General features: G+C 47.1%; 1 protein-coding gene across 2 annotated transcripts; it reads right to left on the reverse strand.

Moving 5' to 3' along the window:
* Positions 1 to 579: 579 nt before the first annotated feature.
* LOC310676310 (uncharacterized protein) lies at positions 580 to 4913 on the reverse strand. 2 transcript variants are annotated; one of them, XM_083438135.1, is made up of 10 exons: positions 4483 to 4913; positions 2655 to 2731; positions 2238 to 2269; positions 1987 to 2103; positions 1779 to 1858; positions 1540 to 1633; positions 1357 to 1440; positions 1165 to 1269; positions 917 to 1033; positions 580 to 766 (listed from the first exon to the last, which is right to left on the reverse strand). In XM_083438135.1, exons 1-10 carry the CDS (start codon positions 4491 to 4493, stop codon positions 752 to 754), a joined length of 732 nt encoding a protein of 243 aa, XP_083294261.1. In that variant the 5' UTR covers positions 4494 to 4913; the 3' UTR covers positions 580 to 751. The 2 variants fall into 2 exon arrangements, with proteins under 2 accessions (XP_083294261.1, XP_083294262.1); XM_083438136.1 differs by having other exon boundaries at positions 584 to 766; positions 982 to 1033; positions 4483 to 4911.
* Positions 4914 to 14967: the final 10054 nt, after the last annotated feature.

Here is a 14967-nt window from a genome sequence, read left to right on the forward strand (position 1 = left end):
TGCAGTTCCACTCACACAGCACATCAGCTTCCTGCACTCCACATCAACAGCAGGCTGCCAAATAGCAAAATTAAGTAAAAAAAAATTCATTCATAATAAATTCCCACTGTGAAAAAAAAGGTTTTAAGTGCTTATGCACACAATGTTAAGTAAATGAACCAGAAAATAACACTTGCAGCTGTAAATATCTTATTTTTCCTTCTTTTAATAATTTCAATGGGGGGGGGGGGACTGACAAGAAATTTTCCACATCGGGTACCACCTAACCTTGCTATGCCACTGCCCCCCCCCCAGCTCATCAGTCAGGCTCTGAGTCCAAAGCCAGCCCCTCTCCTTGCCCCTTTTCAATGTAAGACAATAACACAATGAAATTCAGAACAGTAACAATTTATTGCATGTTTATTCAAAATCAATTAAAAACTATTTCGTTTAAGTAATGCAAGAAAATCGATCAGCTTGATCCAGTAACACGAGAGAGAGCCATTTTCACTTGGAATATGCAGCGACCTTTTTTTCTCCTGTTCTGGAACGGTAGGACTCGAACCAATGGCTTCAGGATATCTGTCATGGATTCTTTCTTTCTTTCTTTCTTTCTTTCTTTCTTTCTTTCTTTCTTTCTTTCTTTCTTTTTCTTTCTTGTTCTGCCCAATCTCAGTCCATATTTCATGGCTGCTTAAATCTTCTGTCCCCCTCCTGATTCTCAGTGAGTGCCTCTTCTTCTGCCAGTCGAGACGTCCAAATCACAACTCTTCTATGATGATGTCATCTGGATGGAAACAATGAAAAAGAGAGAAAATCAGTTCAGTCCTCTTGGGCTTCTTGTAGCTGGAGTCAGTCTGGGTGCTGCCCTCCCAGGCCAGGTGGGGAAGGCCTGCCAGGCAGGGAGCAGGTCCTGCAGGATTCCCAGCAAGAAGACCTGGGAGGTGTGTCTTGGGCAAACAAGGGACAGGGAGTTCACTGTCCCCAAGGTGTGGGGCTTACCTTCTTTGAGATTATTTCTGAAGCAAGTCAGCTCCGGCCGAATCACTGTGTTCTGCAGAGGAAAGACAAATCTGGGTCAGTTGACATTATGAACCCCACCCTGGATGGGTGTAAGAGAAGCAGCCCCACCCAGGAAGGATGGAAGCAACCAAAGAACTGAATACAGGAAAGCAAAATACTTACTCTGAGGTTTGGGAATCTTCGAGAAAGGGCCAGCAGCAGGGATATACTGCTGGCCCCTAATTTCCTTTCATCTTCATTCCCCAAAAGGGCGTAATATCGGAGGTCCTGCGGGATGAAAGAAATGGGACAGTCAGTTGGGTAAGAGACAGCGGGGCAACCCTAAACCACTCCTGATGTTATTAGAATACTTACGGTAAGCAACTGGAGAAGGGTGCCTTTATTGGGGGCTTCTAGGAGGAGACCCCCCAGCAGGCTCTGGAATGGTCTCTTCAGTTCCTGTGGGAAAAGAGAGAAGAGAGGTTGAATGCTGCTGAGTTAAATTTTGTAAGAGTGTAAAAAGAGCTGTGCAAAGAGAACTTAAAGCAGAGGACATACCTCTTTGTCTTCCTCTGCGCTCCCCAGAACTGCCTCTGCTGTTTTATGGAGGATTGCACTCACCATCGAGAGACTGAAGTGGGGTCTCATAAAACTGGAGAGAGAGAGGGAAGGGGGTTAGACACTGCCTCCTCCAAGTCTCCCTTGACCCTTCTCCCTCCTGCCTGACTTGCCCACCCAAAGCTCCCCCTGGAGTTCTGTCCCCCTGCAGCCCCACCCACCCCAAAGATCCCACTCACCTCAATTGCAGGAGGGCCTCGAAGGCCAGGGCCAGGCTCAGGGGGCGATCCCTGAAGTACTCCAAGTTCCCAAGGATGTTCTAGAAGAGAGCAGAGGAGGAAAGTCAGCTCCTTCCAGGAGTCTCCAGAGGATGGCTCCAATCCCCAATGCCAGCCCCTCTCTGCCCCTCCCTCCCCATGGGGGTCCCTCACACCACCCATCACTCACCAGAATGGCTTTGGTTGTCTCCTCCTTGGAGTACTTCAGGGTTCGGAGCCCCCTGAGCCGAGCTGCCTGGCAGTCCTGGATGATGCCCAGAAGCTGCAACTGATCTTTGTCAAGCAGCTGAAAGGCAAAAGTCAGGCTGTCAGTTCCTTGTGGGGTGAGGGCTCCTCCACATCTGAGAGTGCAGAGTGGAGTGCAAGAGGGGGGCAGGTCTGAGGGATCCCCTCCCTGCTCTCGTTTTATCCAATACTCACCGCAACGGAAGGGATGTGGATTCCCAGCACATCTGCAAAGTGAAGGACATGGGGACAGGTGAGTTATTCCCTGAGCCCTTGCAAGGCTTTCCCAAGAGTTTTCTCCTGGATTCCAAGTCCTACTACAGGAGAAGGACACCCCAGGCCTTGGGGGCCAATCCTGCCCTCCTGCCCCCAGAACTTGGCTCCCCAGGGAAGGTGCCCCTCCCGCTGCCTTGCCCCACAGCCCAGCCCCCTGCTTCCTCAAACAGACCCCACAACATGGGGTGATTGCTGGGGGGGGGGTTGGGTTTCCAGATGCTGTCGCAAATAGGCGGGTTGGATCCAGCCGTCTGGCTCTGTGCATCTTTTTACTAGATGCCCCCCCCAGCCCATTCCTGCCCTCCTCCATCCCCAAAAGGAGAGCCACTTGCTCACCCGACACCGCGGGCTGCTCCACGACTTCTAGGGGTGCCACCTTCTTGCAGCTGATCAGCCGCCTTAAGCGTCTGAACCTAGAAGAGACGAGCAGAGAGAGTGACTCAGCTGGCAGCCCCAATTCATGTGTGTGTGAGAGAGGAGGGGCGTCTGGCCCAATTCCTGCCTTCCATCTGCAGTTATCCGACCTGAAAGGGCATCGCCAGAGCTGGAAAGAGGCAGCCCAGAGCACAAATGGCTGGCAGAGAGAGAAAGGAGGCCCCAAGTGCTATGGGTTCAAGGGCTCCAACCCAAAGGAAAGACATTGCCAGCTGTTAAAGGGCTGCTCTGCATTGTCTTCTTAGGACTGTCGCAGGACCCCCCCCCCCAAATCATTCAGTTTGTACAAACTTCACACTCACACACTACATACGCTACACTTCTGTTATAAATCCATAGAAAATCAACCATACATCAGATTTGCACTGTTCCACTTTTATTTTACTCCATGAAGGAAGGACTACAAAATGGGGAAGGTTTGATACAGGGCAGCCATAATCCCTTGAGCATACCAGCACATACACAGGAGCCCTGCCCAGTTGCTATGCCAACCCTGATGGTCCTAGACAGAAGACCATCAAGATCACAAAGAACTTGCATATGAGAGTGGATTCAACAGGACTGGAACAAAGGACAATGATCAGCTCTTCCCTCTGGGGGCAGGAAACTGCAAACTCCCCTCTGTCACCTGGGGAGGGGGAAAGGGGGAACCAGCCAGGTGACAGGACACTCAGGTTACCACCACAACTCCTCCCTCAACCCCTCCTTTCTGTGATGTAGGTGTGATGTATCTGAGGGGTGGTCTTAGGTTACACCCCTTCTGTGATGTATGTATGATGTTTCTGGGGGCTATCTTGATCTACAGGGTGGCAATTCCAAAAGTCTTTATAAGGCCTTGCACACCATTTTTCCAGGTCCCTCCTCTCTCCCGCAGGTGAGGGGAGCACCCTGTTGCAACAGATCAATAAAGGCCAAGCCTACAGGCTACTGTTTTGCTCCAAGTTATCCTGGTTGGTGTCTTTGTTTTTGTCCAAGGGAGCCCTCATATTTTTCCGTTAACAGTTTGGTGACCATGCTCAGGGACTCTTGGTTCTCCTGTGAAGGTGAGGGGGGAGATAGAGAGGATCAGGCACCACTGGGCAATCTTAGCCCAGGGATCCTTTTCCCTCTCCCTGCCTCCTCTTTGCGGGCGGTAATCAATCGTCACCAGGAAGTATTAAAGGGAAATCTAAACACCCTAGCTGGACTCCTCCTGGCAACAAAGCTTCCGTGAAGCCTTTTTGCCCCAGAGAGGATTCTGATACGCCCCTCCAGTTTGTCATCTCCAACTGGGCAAATAAAATAAAATAAAATAAAATAAAGGGACAAAATGGTATTTCCAAGTACAAATTGCGAGACTGTTGTAACTTTTAGTGGGTGGCTTAGGCCCCCCACCTGGAACCCAGGGCACAGCGGCCACCTCAGGGATCCTTCAACAAATCACGGTGTGAACCCTTAAGGAGAACTGAGCACATCAAATTTGTGTTGTTAAACTATAACCTAAATCTAGAACATGAAACAGTCCAGTAGTAATCTGTGCGGTTTTGATAATATCTTTGTGTTATTGGTTGGTGTCTTTGTTTTTGTCCAAGGGAGCCCTCGGATTTTTCCATTAACAGGACGGCCCTGCCCTTCCTGGTGCGGAAGGAGACTCTCTGGTCCCTGGTGGACCAGAGAGCTAAAGCTGTGGAGGAGACTCCTCACACCCCGCCCCCAGGAGACCAAGTGAAAGCAAACGATTGGTACTTACAGCCGGCACATCTTCCTGATGAAAAATCCCCCCCCACTATCTAAGCTAACTACCTATCTAAAATTCCCACCCAAGCCTAATCCCAAACTCTGATCCCACCCCCAACCCCAAACCCAGCCCTAACTCTAAACCTAACCCCCACCCTAACCCTACACTTACCCCTAACTATTCCTCTATAAACAAAAGAAATATGCACACAAATGTGCACAAATACGTGCAAATACGCACAAATACGCGCAAATGCGCACAAATATGTGCAAATATGCACAAATGTGCACAAATACGTGCAAATGCGCACAAATACGCACAAATGTGCGCAAATATGTGCAAATGTGCACAAATGCGCACAAATACGCACAAATGTGCGCAAATATGTGCAAATGTGCACAAATGCGCACAAATATGCACAAATGCGTGCAAATGCACACAAATATGCACAAATGTGCACAAATGCACACAAATGTGCACAAATATGCAAAAAATAAAAAATAAAAAATAAAAAAATAAAATAACAATAAAAAATAAAAAATAAAAAATAAAATAAAAAATAAAAAAATAATAAAATAAAATAAAAAATAAAAAATAATAAAATAACAATAAAAAATAAAAAATAAAAAATAAAAAATAAAAAATAAAAAATAAAAAATAAAATAAAAATAAAAAATAAAAATAAAATAAAAGTGTTAAAATAAGAAAGGTAAAATAAAAAATAAAATAAAAATAAATAAAATAAAATGAATCAAATAAAAGTAATAAATAAAATAAAAAGCAAAATAGCAAGCAAACCTCTCCTCTTCTATAACCACCACCACCACTACCTCTCTCTCCTGTCTCTCCTCACTAACCCACAATGGCCGCCTGCAAGTCAGAGGCTTTTAAGGGAAGAGCAAGAGATGTCACAAAGGAGGGCAGGTCCTTGTCACCATGGCAACCCCTCCACCTGGACCTGGCCCCTCCTGAGAGGTGATGCTTCTCTGTCAAAACTTGGAGGCACCTTCTGTTCTGCCTGCAGCTGGGCTGTATCTTCTATCCACAGATTCACATTGGCATTTCACATCCTTATTTCTGCAACCCCATTTCCAAAGGGAGACCACCCCCACATCCTAGGGGTCTCCATAGTGCAGCATTGGACCGTCTGCTTTGCATGCAGGCCTTCTGTCCTGGGAATGTCCCCCCACCCCATTCGAAACCCTGGATAGCTGCTGCCAGTCAGCGCAGGCTAGTTGAAGAAGGATATTGAGCAGCTGGAAGGTGAGCAGAAGAGGGCGACCAGGATGATGAAGGGTCTGGAAACCAAGCCTGATGAGGAACAGTTGAGGCAGCCGGGTATGTTTAGCCTGGAGAAGAGGAGAGAGGAAAGCCATCTTCCAATATCTGAGGGCTGCAAGAGGGAGCAAGCTTGTTTTCTGCTGCTCCAGAGGGGAGTGCAGGAGAGGAGATTCGGACTAAACATTAGCAAGAACTTTCTGACGGTAAGACTATCTGGGACGGTGGTGGACTCTCCTTCCTTGGAGGCTTTTAGGCAGAGGTTGAATGCCAATCTGTGAGAGATTCAGTTGCAATTTGGGGAGCGCATGGCACTGGCCTACTTTACAGGGTTGTTGTAACCACACAAGGCTGTTGAGCATCTGAAAGTGCCTGACAAATGTTGAGCCTTCCATTTCATTGTGGGGAACAGCTGCAGCGCTTCAGGAGGCGTCCCTCAACTTCCATTTCTTCTCTCTCCTGCAGCCAAAGGGGCCGGGCTGGATTACCAAATAGGCAGAGTAGGCACTGGCCTATGGACCCCACACTTTTTAGGGGTCCCGTGACAATGGGTCAAAATAAGATTGATTTGATCTTGAAAGAAAACAACAAACAAGCTTTCTTAGTTCAAGGTTATTCCAGTGTGCGCACGAGGCCTGCCCCCCTGCCCAGATTTTGGCTGCCAAGGGGCCTCCACAGGGTTTAATCCAGCACTGCCCCACAAACAGCCCAGTATATCTGAAGGAGCGTCTCCACCCGCATCGTTCAGCTCCATCCCCACCCACTGAGGTCCAGCTCCGAGGGCCTTTCGGCAGTTCCCTCACAGCGAGAAGTGTTCCCTGGTTACAGGGAACCAGACAGAGGGCCTTCTCGGTAGTGGCACCCACCCTGTGGAACGCCCTTCCATCAGATGTCAAGGAAATAAACAACTGTCTGACTTTTAGAAAACATCTGAAGCAATTTCCCCAAAGACTTTCATATGCTATTTTCACTAACCAATACAACACTAGGCACATTTTACTTGGAAAACTGCACTGAAAAACCTGAAGACGTGCAAATTATGAAGTATAGCTGCTTTGGAGCTTGCACTTTGGTGAGAAGTACGTATTAGGCACTTTCTCATTGAAATGCAACCAAAGTTGAGATCTCCCTCCATGATATCTCCCAATTTCAGTCTCATGCAAAAATATTTCAGGCCATATACAGCCATGATGGGCAAAAGAAACATTGGTTAATATAATATAATATAGCACATAATATAGTACATTATAATATAATATAATATAATATAATATAATATAATATAATATAATATAATATAGCAGTCATCTGAACCTGTCTCTGGCAGTAATCAGGACTCACAGACACCTTGTAAGGCAGGGAACAGAAGTAAAGAAAAACATCGCAGTAAATATGTCAGCCAAGCAGTTTGGACTCCTAAAGTTTATGTTGTCATGGAAGCCAAATGCAACATTTGGTATATCCAAACTGGTTTTTGGCGGCCAATGCAGCCAGAAGTACAATAAACCTGTAATTCCTCAGGATGTCTGCCTTCACTAGGTGCATTGCGACAGCTTCTAAGCTACAAATCTCCCTCTTTGGCTGTTTGCTCTTCTTCCTGAAAGGGGAGGTCTTACAGTTAATTCCAAACGCAATTAAAGTTCAAAGATTTACCGCGGTGATGGGGGTCTCCTCCAGATGTTGCCAGCTTACTACTAGCATCAGTCCCAGCTGGCGTGGCCAACAGACAGTGATGATGGAAACTATGGTCCCAAGCAACCAGAAAACCAAGGAGACAGCGCTAACAGGAAAAGGTGCTAGCTGCTTGAGGAAAGATTTCATTCAGGCCTGACACATTTCAGAGTACAGGCAAACCTTGGTTCCCGAATGGCTTAGTTGCCGAACAAATCGCCTCCCGAATGCAGCAAACCTGGAAGTAAGTGTTCCGGTTTGCGAGCCGAACATCCGACGCAGCTTCTGCTTGAGTGCAGGAAGCTCCTGCAGCCAATCGGAAGCCGCGCCTTGGTTTTCGAATGGTTTCGGGAGTCGAATGGACTCCAGGAATGGATTAAGTTTGAGAACCATGGTACCACTGTCGTCATCATAAACTTTATTGCACTAGCCAAACTCCATGGCATCATTCACAAGGGACACAAAAATAACAATAACTATAAAAACCATAAAAACACCAGGCACTGCAAATACAATAAACCACGGTCATGTCTCCTAGAAATTATTTGTTGCGTACGATAGAATAGCAGGGGGTTCTCAGATAAAATGTGCCAGCTTTGCAATTGGCCGCTATTTTATCTAGTTCTTTTCTCCGGATCTTCTTAGCTGCCAACGTATATAGTGCTACTTTGTAAGTTACGAAGTCACCAGTATCACTCAGCAGCCATTTCACCCTTTCCGCCCTGTTCGAGTGTGTTCCGTTCGCAAGCAGGGGTTTTATGAATTGGTATCTTGGTTCTATATATAGCAGGCATTGCAATAAATAGTGGCACAGGTCCTAAATGCAAGGTTGCCCACACAGGCAAAGTCTCTCCTCGTGCTGTACTTTGCCGTACCGACCATCCACCACCGCCGAGGGCAAGGTACCACTGTAGTTCTTCCTCAGGGACACATAGCAATGATCATTGAGTTCTTGAACCATGGCAGTGACCCATTTCCACTGCAGTGGTCCATGCACTTGATAGGAAACATACCCCAAAAGAAGCACTATTTCCCCCTAAGTGCATCATGATAATGCAGATTGTACCTTCTTTGACGGGAGCTCAGGAGAGAACAGGGACTCCACCACCTTGACACACATTTCATTAGCTGAAACACTTCTGCTGTTCAGTGCGGTCTGTAGTTGTCCAAGTCATAAGAGGAGCACTTATGCCTGCCTCTGTGCCCTGCAATTATGTAAAAAAAAAGGAATCCTGTGACTCTCTCTAAGACCAATATTATGCAGGCTAGCTAAAAATGATTCTATATCTGTCTAGACTTGCTCATTCATTGTCCTCCCTAATCCTCTAGTTTTTCCATAATTATCTGGATGAAACTCGAACGTAGAGCTCCATGCCCCTTATAAACTGCAATGGCCACCACCTGTAATTATTATTATTATTTATTTCATTTCTATACCGCTTTACGTTTTTAAGGAAAAAATATCAAAGCTGTTTACAACACATTTAAACATCAAATAAAACAACCCAGAATAAAACATTACTGAAGAAAGTATACATTCAAAGCAATGTACAGTGGTACTTAATTCGTTCCGGAGGTCCGTTCTTAACCTGAAACCATTCTTAACCTGAGGTACCACTTTAGCTAATGGGGCCTCCCACTGCTGCTGTGCTGCTGCCATGCGATTTCTGTTCTCATCCTGAGGTAAAGTTCTTAACCTGAGGTACTAGTTCCGGGTTAGTGGAGTTTATAACCTGAAGTGTTTGTAACCCGAGGTTTTGTAACCTGAGGTACCACTGTAGTTAACAGGAAACTAAAGCCTGGCAATTCATCATGCACCAGCTACCACATGACTTCATGGAATATCTGACAATATTTGTGGGGGTCAAATAGGAGGAAGGTTAATTAACTAGTGTCAATGACAATTTTGACCAGTTTTTTGTCTGATGTGCCAACCTGAGATTAATGGTATCCTGAAAATGGTAGCATGAACCTGTCTACAAGAGACAAGACACACTCGCTAGCTTATTTTAATTGAAGTGAATGGGGCAGTGGGAATTATTTGAGGAGAGTGTCCACTCTCATCACTTCCCATTGGACATCCAGTGTGGTGTAGTGGTTAAGAGCAGTAGACTCATAATCTGGTGAACCGGGTTCGTGTCTCCGCTCCTCCACATGCAGCTGCTGGGTGACCTTGGGCCAGTCACACTTCTCTGAAGTCTCTCAGCCCTACTCACCTCACAGAGTGTTTGTTGTGGGGGAGGAAGGGAAAGGAGAATGTTAGCTGCTTTGAGACTCCTTCGGGTAGTGATAAAGCAGGATATCAAATCTAAACTCTTCTTCTTGTGTACACCCGAGTTAATGATCTGGGCCTCACACCACAACCAACTCACTGGACAATGCTGTTGAGAGCAATTCCAACACGAGTATTCTGTTCTTTACATCACCTTCTGCTTTCTATCTTCATTCACAATGTCATTCTGGTTCAGGGCCTTTTGAAAATGTGTTGCCAGATGGTCAGCCTGAGAATTTTCTGCTGGTTCTCTGAATGTCCCGATTGCCTTTCCGACAAGCCCCGTTCGACTCTCCTTCCCATTTGGGTCATCACGTTGGGAAACATGAGATGTTACGTTAATCTTCAGCAGGCGATTCCAGACCTTTTAGATCCACTTATAACCTCACGATGAATTACTTCACTGTTTGGCAAATATTAAATAACATCTTTTTGTTGTGTGTGTTGCTGTGGCAGTGTCTGTGATCTCCGGGCTCCAGCTGGCTCCAGAAGTTGTTGCTGCTCAGTCTCAACTCGCCTGCCTCTTCCTCTCGCTTGTGTCCTCCTGTTAAAACGCAGCTGGTTTGCATCTGTCAGGACGGATGGAGGGACATTTCGAACTAACCTGGCAAGAGCTGAGAAGATCCGGAGCTGCCAGTCTTGGAGAACAACTCTTGGCTCCAGCCGAGTACCGTATGCCTGAGCCTGAACCAATTATCTCGCGTTACACAATTAGGGAAATCAACTCGCTCCTCAATCCCTACATCCTTTCCACATTGCGTATTTCAAGGCTGATCCAAACATGCAGAAACAGTGTGGGATGCCACTTCAGACAGCAGGTGGGAAGCTGCGCTTGCAAATACACCCTTAGCAGGGAGCAAGTCCCACTGAGCTCCATAGATGTACTTACGAATGGACACACACCTGCTATGAATGTTGGGGTACTAGGGATCAGCAGCAGGACCCAGTGGCGTAGCGTGGGTTGTCAGCACCCGGGGCAAGGCAAGTAATTTGCACCCCCTAACCCGTGGATTTGCGCCCCCTAACCTGTGGATTTGCGCCCCCTAACCCTAACCCCCAAATGTTGCGCCCGGTGCGGCTGGCCCCCCCTGCACCCCCCACGCTACACCACTGGCAGGACCCCTTAGTAGGTGCCTGATGATGGCAACTCCTGATGCCAGCCCTGTCTAAGTTGGCTTGGCATGTGGAGACTGGTGCTCTGACCTTTACACAAAGCCGACAGCACCAGATTAGAAGAATGATGGGGCTAGGATTGGGAAGAGGGGAGTGAAAGTGAGGAAAGTGCCAGGCATCATTTCTTCATTAGGCCTGCCTGAGAGCCAGCAAATTCTCCTGTGAAGCCCTCTTGCCTTCTTGCTTTTTCTTGGCCCCTTGACAGATCAAGAATCTTTCAAATCACAGTTGATTCCACTGATGCTGTGATAAGTGCTATCTGTTAGAATAAGTGATCCTATTTGCCCAACCGAAGCATAACAAAATGTTTCCATTAACAAGTATGCCCTGTGATGTTTTAGACATCTCTAATATCATTCTATGGGATGCTGGTGGCGCTGTGGGTTAAACCACAGAGCCTAGGACTTGCTGACCAGAAGGTTGTAGTTCGAATCCCTGCGATGGGGTGAGCTTCCATTGCTCGGTCCCTGCTCCTGCCAACCTAGCAGTTCGAAAGCACGTCAAAGTGCAAGTAGATAAATAGGTACCACTCCGACGGCAAGGTAAACGGCGTTTCCGTGCGCTGCTCTGCTTCGCCAGAAGTGGCTTAGTCATGCTGGCCACATGACCCGGAAGCTGTACGCCGGCTCCCTCGACCAATAAAGCAAGATGAGCATGCAACCCCAGAGTTGGTCACGACTGGACCTAATGGTCAGGGGTCCCTTTACCTTTTTAATATCATTCTAATAGGAGGAAAATAATGTTAAAACAGGTCAGTGTAGATCCAGCCACAGTAAGCCAGGCTCTTGCTTACCATGGTGTACAAACCAGAGCAGTGTGATCCACAAAGCCTATTAAAGGTAAAAAGGTACCCCTGCCCGTACGGGCCAGTCTTGACAGACTCTAGGGTTGTGCGCCCATCTCACTCAAAGAGGCCAAGGGCCAGCGCTGTCCGAAGACACTTCCGGGTCACGTGGCCAGCGTGACATCGCTGCTCTGGCGAGCCAGAGCCGCACACGGAAACGCCGTTTACCTTTCCACTAGTAAGCGGTCCCTATTTATCTACTTGCACCCGGGAGTGCTTTCGAACTGCTAGGTTGGCAGGCGCTGGAACCGAACAACGGGAGCGCACCCCGCCGCGGGGATTCGAACCGCCGACCTTTCGATCAGCAAGCCCTAGGCACTGAGGCTTTAACCCACAGCGCCACCCACGTCCCTACAAAGCCTATTAGCCAGCGTTTAAAAGGAATCAAGGCTGCATTCTCACATATGCTCACTCAGGAGCAAGCTAGATTGGATGCAGTGAAGCTTACTTCTGAGGAAACTTGCTTAGGATTGTGCTATTAATCTTCCTGGGCTCTGTGGTTTCAGCTGTGGGTACACCAGTTTAAGCAGTCTGTGGATTTCAGCACAGTGCTCCTCTAAAAGGAAACCATGCAATAAATACAGAGGTTCCTCCCACTCTGTTCTCTAGCACATAAGGGCTGACAGAGCAATCTAGGGGGAAATGCTGGCCAGCCTCAATTATAGCTTGCCTTGGGCCAGTATTTACCATTTATCTGCCTCAGCTCCACAATGTATGTAAAGTGGGAAGCTTGTGTGGTGTTGTGGATAACATCTTAGACACTGACTCATAATATAATAGGCAGAATGGTAGAGTGAGGTGGTAGAGTTCGTGAACTGCACCACTTCAGAGCTGCGATTCTGATGGTGCTGTGGTCTAAACCACTGAGCCTCTTGGGTTTGCTGATCAGAAGGTTGGCGGTTCGAATCTGCATGACAGGGTGAATTCCCGTTGTTCTGTCCCAGCTCCTGTCAACGTAGCAGAGCGAAAGCACACTAATGCAAGTAGATAAATATGTATCACTGTGGTGGGAAGCTAAACGGCATTTCCGTGCACTCTGGCTTCAGTCACGGTGTCCTGTTGCGCCAGAAGTGGTTTAGTCATGCTGGCCACATGAAGGAAAGCTGTCTGCGGCCTGAAAGAGGAGATGAACGCCACACCCCATAGTCACCTTTGACTGGACCTAGGGGTCCTTTACCTTTTACCTTACCACTTCAGACAGCTGTTTGCATGCACATATATTTTTGAACGCTGGTGAGGACGATTATATCTGCACACTGAAGCCCAACATGAAGCAAGGTTTGCTATAGCCCTCTTCCAAATTTTCAGGGGGGCTGTTTTCTGCATGCAGGGGGAGATTCGAAAAACATGACCCCACCAGCCTTTGGAAGTGGTGCAACCAGAATTCTACCCCATCTCGTTCTACGCAGTGCTGTTTTTCTAGGGGAAAGTGCCGGAACTCACTATGAACTTGTTCTCTTAGAATGGCTATGGTGCCCACATGAGAGGTGCCAAAACTGAGTTCCAGTGAGTTCCTGCTTTAAAAAAAGCCCTGATTGTACGTAATCTGTAGTTTGGCTCTTAGACGAAGGGGAATGACTCCATGCAGCTGTGAAGCCTGCTTGCTGACTTTGCCCTGTCTCTCAACCTATTCCACTTCGCAGGGTTGTTGTGAAGATGAACAAACTGTGTGTTTTCCACCCTGGGGAAGGTTGTTGGCCAAGAGGGTAAAACTTGTCCCTTGCGCACAGGAGTTGGAATATAAGACTTCCAAATCAATCAACGCTAAAGCAATAAAACATAGTATAATAACTGGCAACTGCTTCGTATCTCGGGCCTTTGCTTGCCAAATGTAATCCGATACCTGGACGCCTTTAGGATCCAAAAATCTGAAGGGCCACATTAATAGACACAATGCAGATGTCTTGAGTTTTATGAGGCCTGGTTCTTAATAGCAGCTGTCTTTCCCACATCGGTTGTGACCATCTGTAGATTAAGCCGAGCTGCCAGTTTCTTTCTGAAGCCGAGACCCCAAACAACAATGCCACATGCTCCTTCTGGGTTCTCTCTTCGTCGTAGGCGAGCCCAGTTCCTCCTCAGTTGTCCCAGCTTTTAACATCCAGCCCTTTGAGGAATGGATTCAATTTTCACCGAGGGCTGTTCCCAAGTACATAAAAAACAAAAAGGCACTTTGGTTCTGTGGATTACACATTTAATAGACGGCCGTGGAGCTGCTCCGTGGGAAATTCTTAGCTCATATATTTTGCAAGGCGGTGCCATTTGGCATGGTGGAGCATGGAATTGGTACACAGCTCAAATCAGTTGCAGCTGACTTGCCCACATGTGCGCTGAGGAATCGGGGGGGAGGAACCCCCCCTTAACTCCTATTAATACATAATTGGCGCACTGTGCTGCGCAGATTTGCTCAGAAACGAGGACCACTGTGTTCAACGGGACTTTCAATCCAGCAAGAGTGCTTGGGATGGCAGACTGACCATGTAATCCTATCCCAGTCTACTCAGAAGCAAGTCCCGAAAAAGCACCTCCAGGGGGTATAGGATTGCCTCTGAGGCTGCACAACAGGCATCACAGCCCGGCTTCCTCTGAAGCCTTCATGCCAGTACATGGAGGCTGCTCAGACTGTGGTCGGCTTTGCATTTGATTGCCTTTGCAATAAAGCTTTGAAAGCATGGGAAATTGTGACTAGGGAACGGGCTGGAGATTATATATTGAGGGAGGCTGTAGAAACGCACACACATAATGTCTGCCGGTCTCCCGTACATATTGATTGTGAAGAAATGGGGGGGGGGGGGGAGGGAGGAACTTCAAAAGAGAATTTTGATTCATTAAACCCAGAGGTTTGCTCCCTTTATGCAGAAAAGGATTCAAGTGTGCATCAATAACTTTTTTTCTCTCTCGCAAAAAATTATAGGGGCATGAATGCCGCCTTTTCCTGTTTCCAACTCCACATGTGCAAGGTTTATTTGGGTAAATTAATGGACACTGATTTTTTTTCAATTAAAAAAATTAGGATCAGAGACATTATTATTATTATTATTATTAAAATTCTGTACTGCTCTTCATCCGAAGATCACAGGGGAGTTTACAATATAAATACACACCTTGTAATAAAAGAAAACAATACACCCCCCCCCAATTTAAAAGACCATAGATTGTTTAATGAGCCAAAGGCCTGGGAGAATGCTTTTGCCTGGCACCTAACAATATGTAATGAAGGCGCCAGCTGAGCCTCTCTGAGCCACTGCAGAAAAGACCTCTT

This window comes from Podarcis tiliguerta (genome assembly GCF_965153285.1).
Source record: "Podarcis tiliguerta genome assembly, chromosome: 4".
Taxonomy (NCBI): Eukaryota; Metazoa; Chordata; class Lepidosauria; order Squamata; family Lacertidae; genus Podarcis; species Podarcis tiliguerta.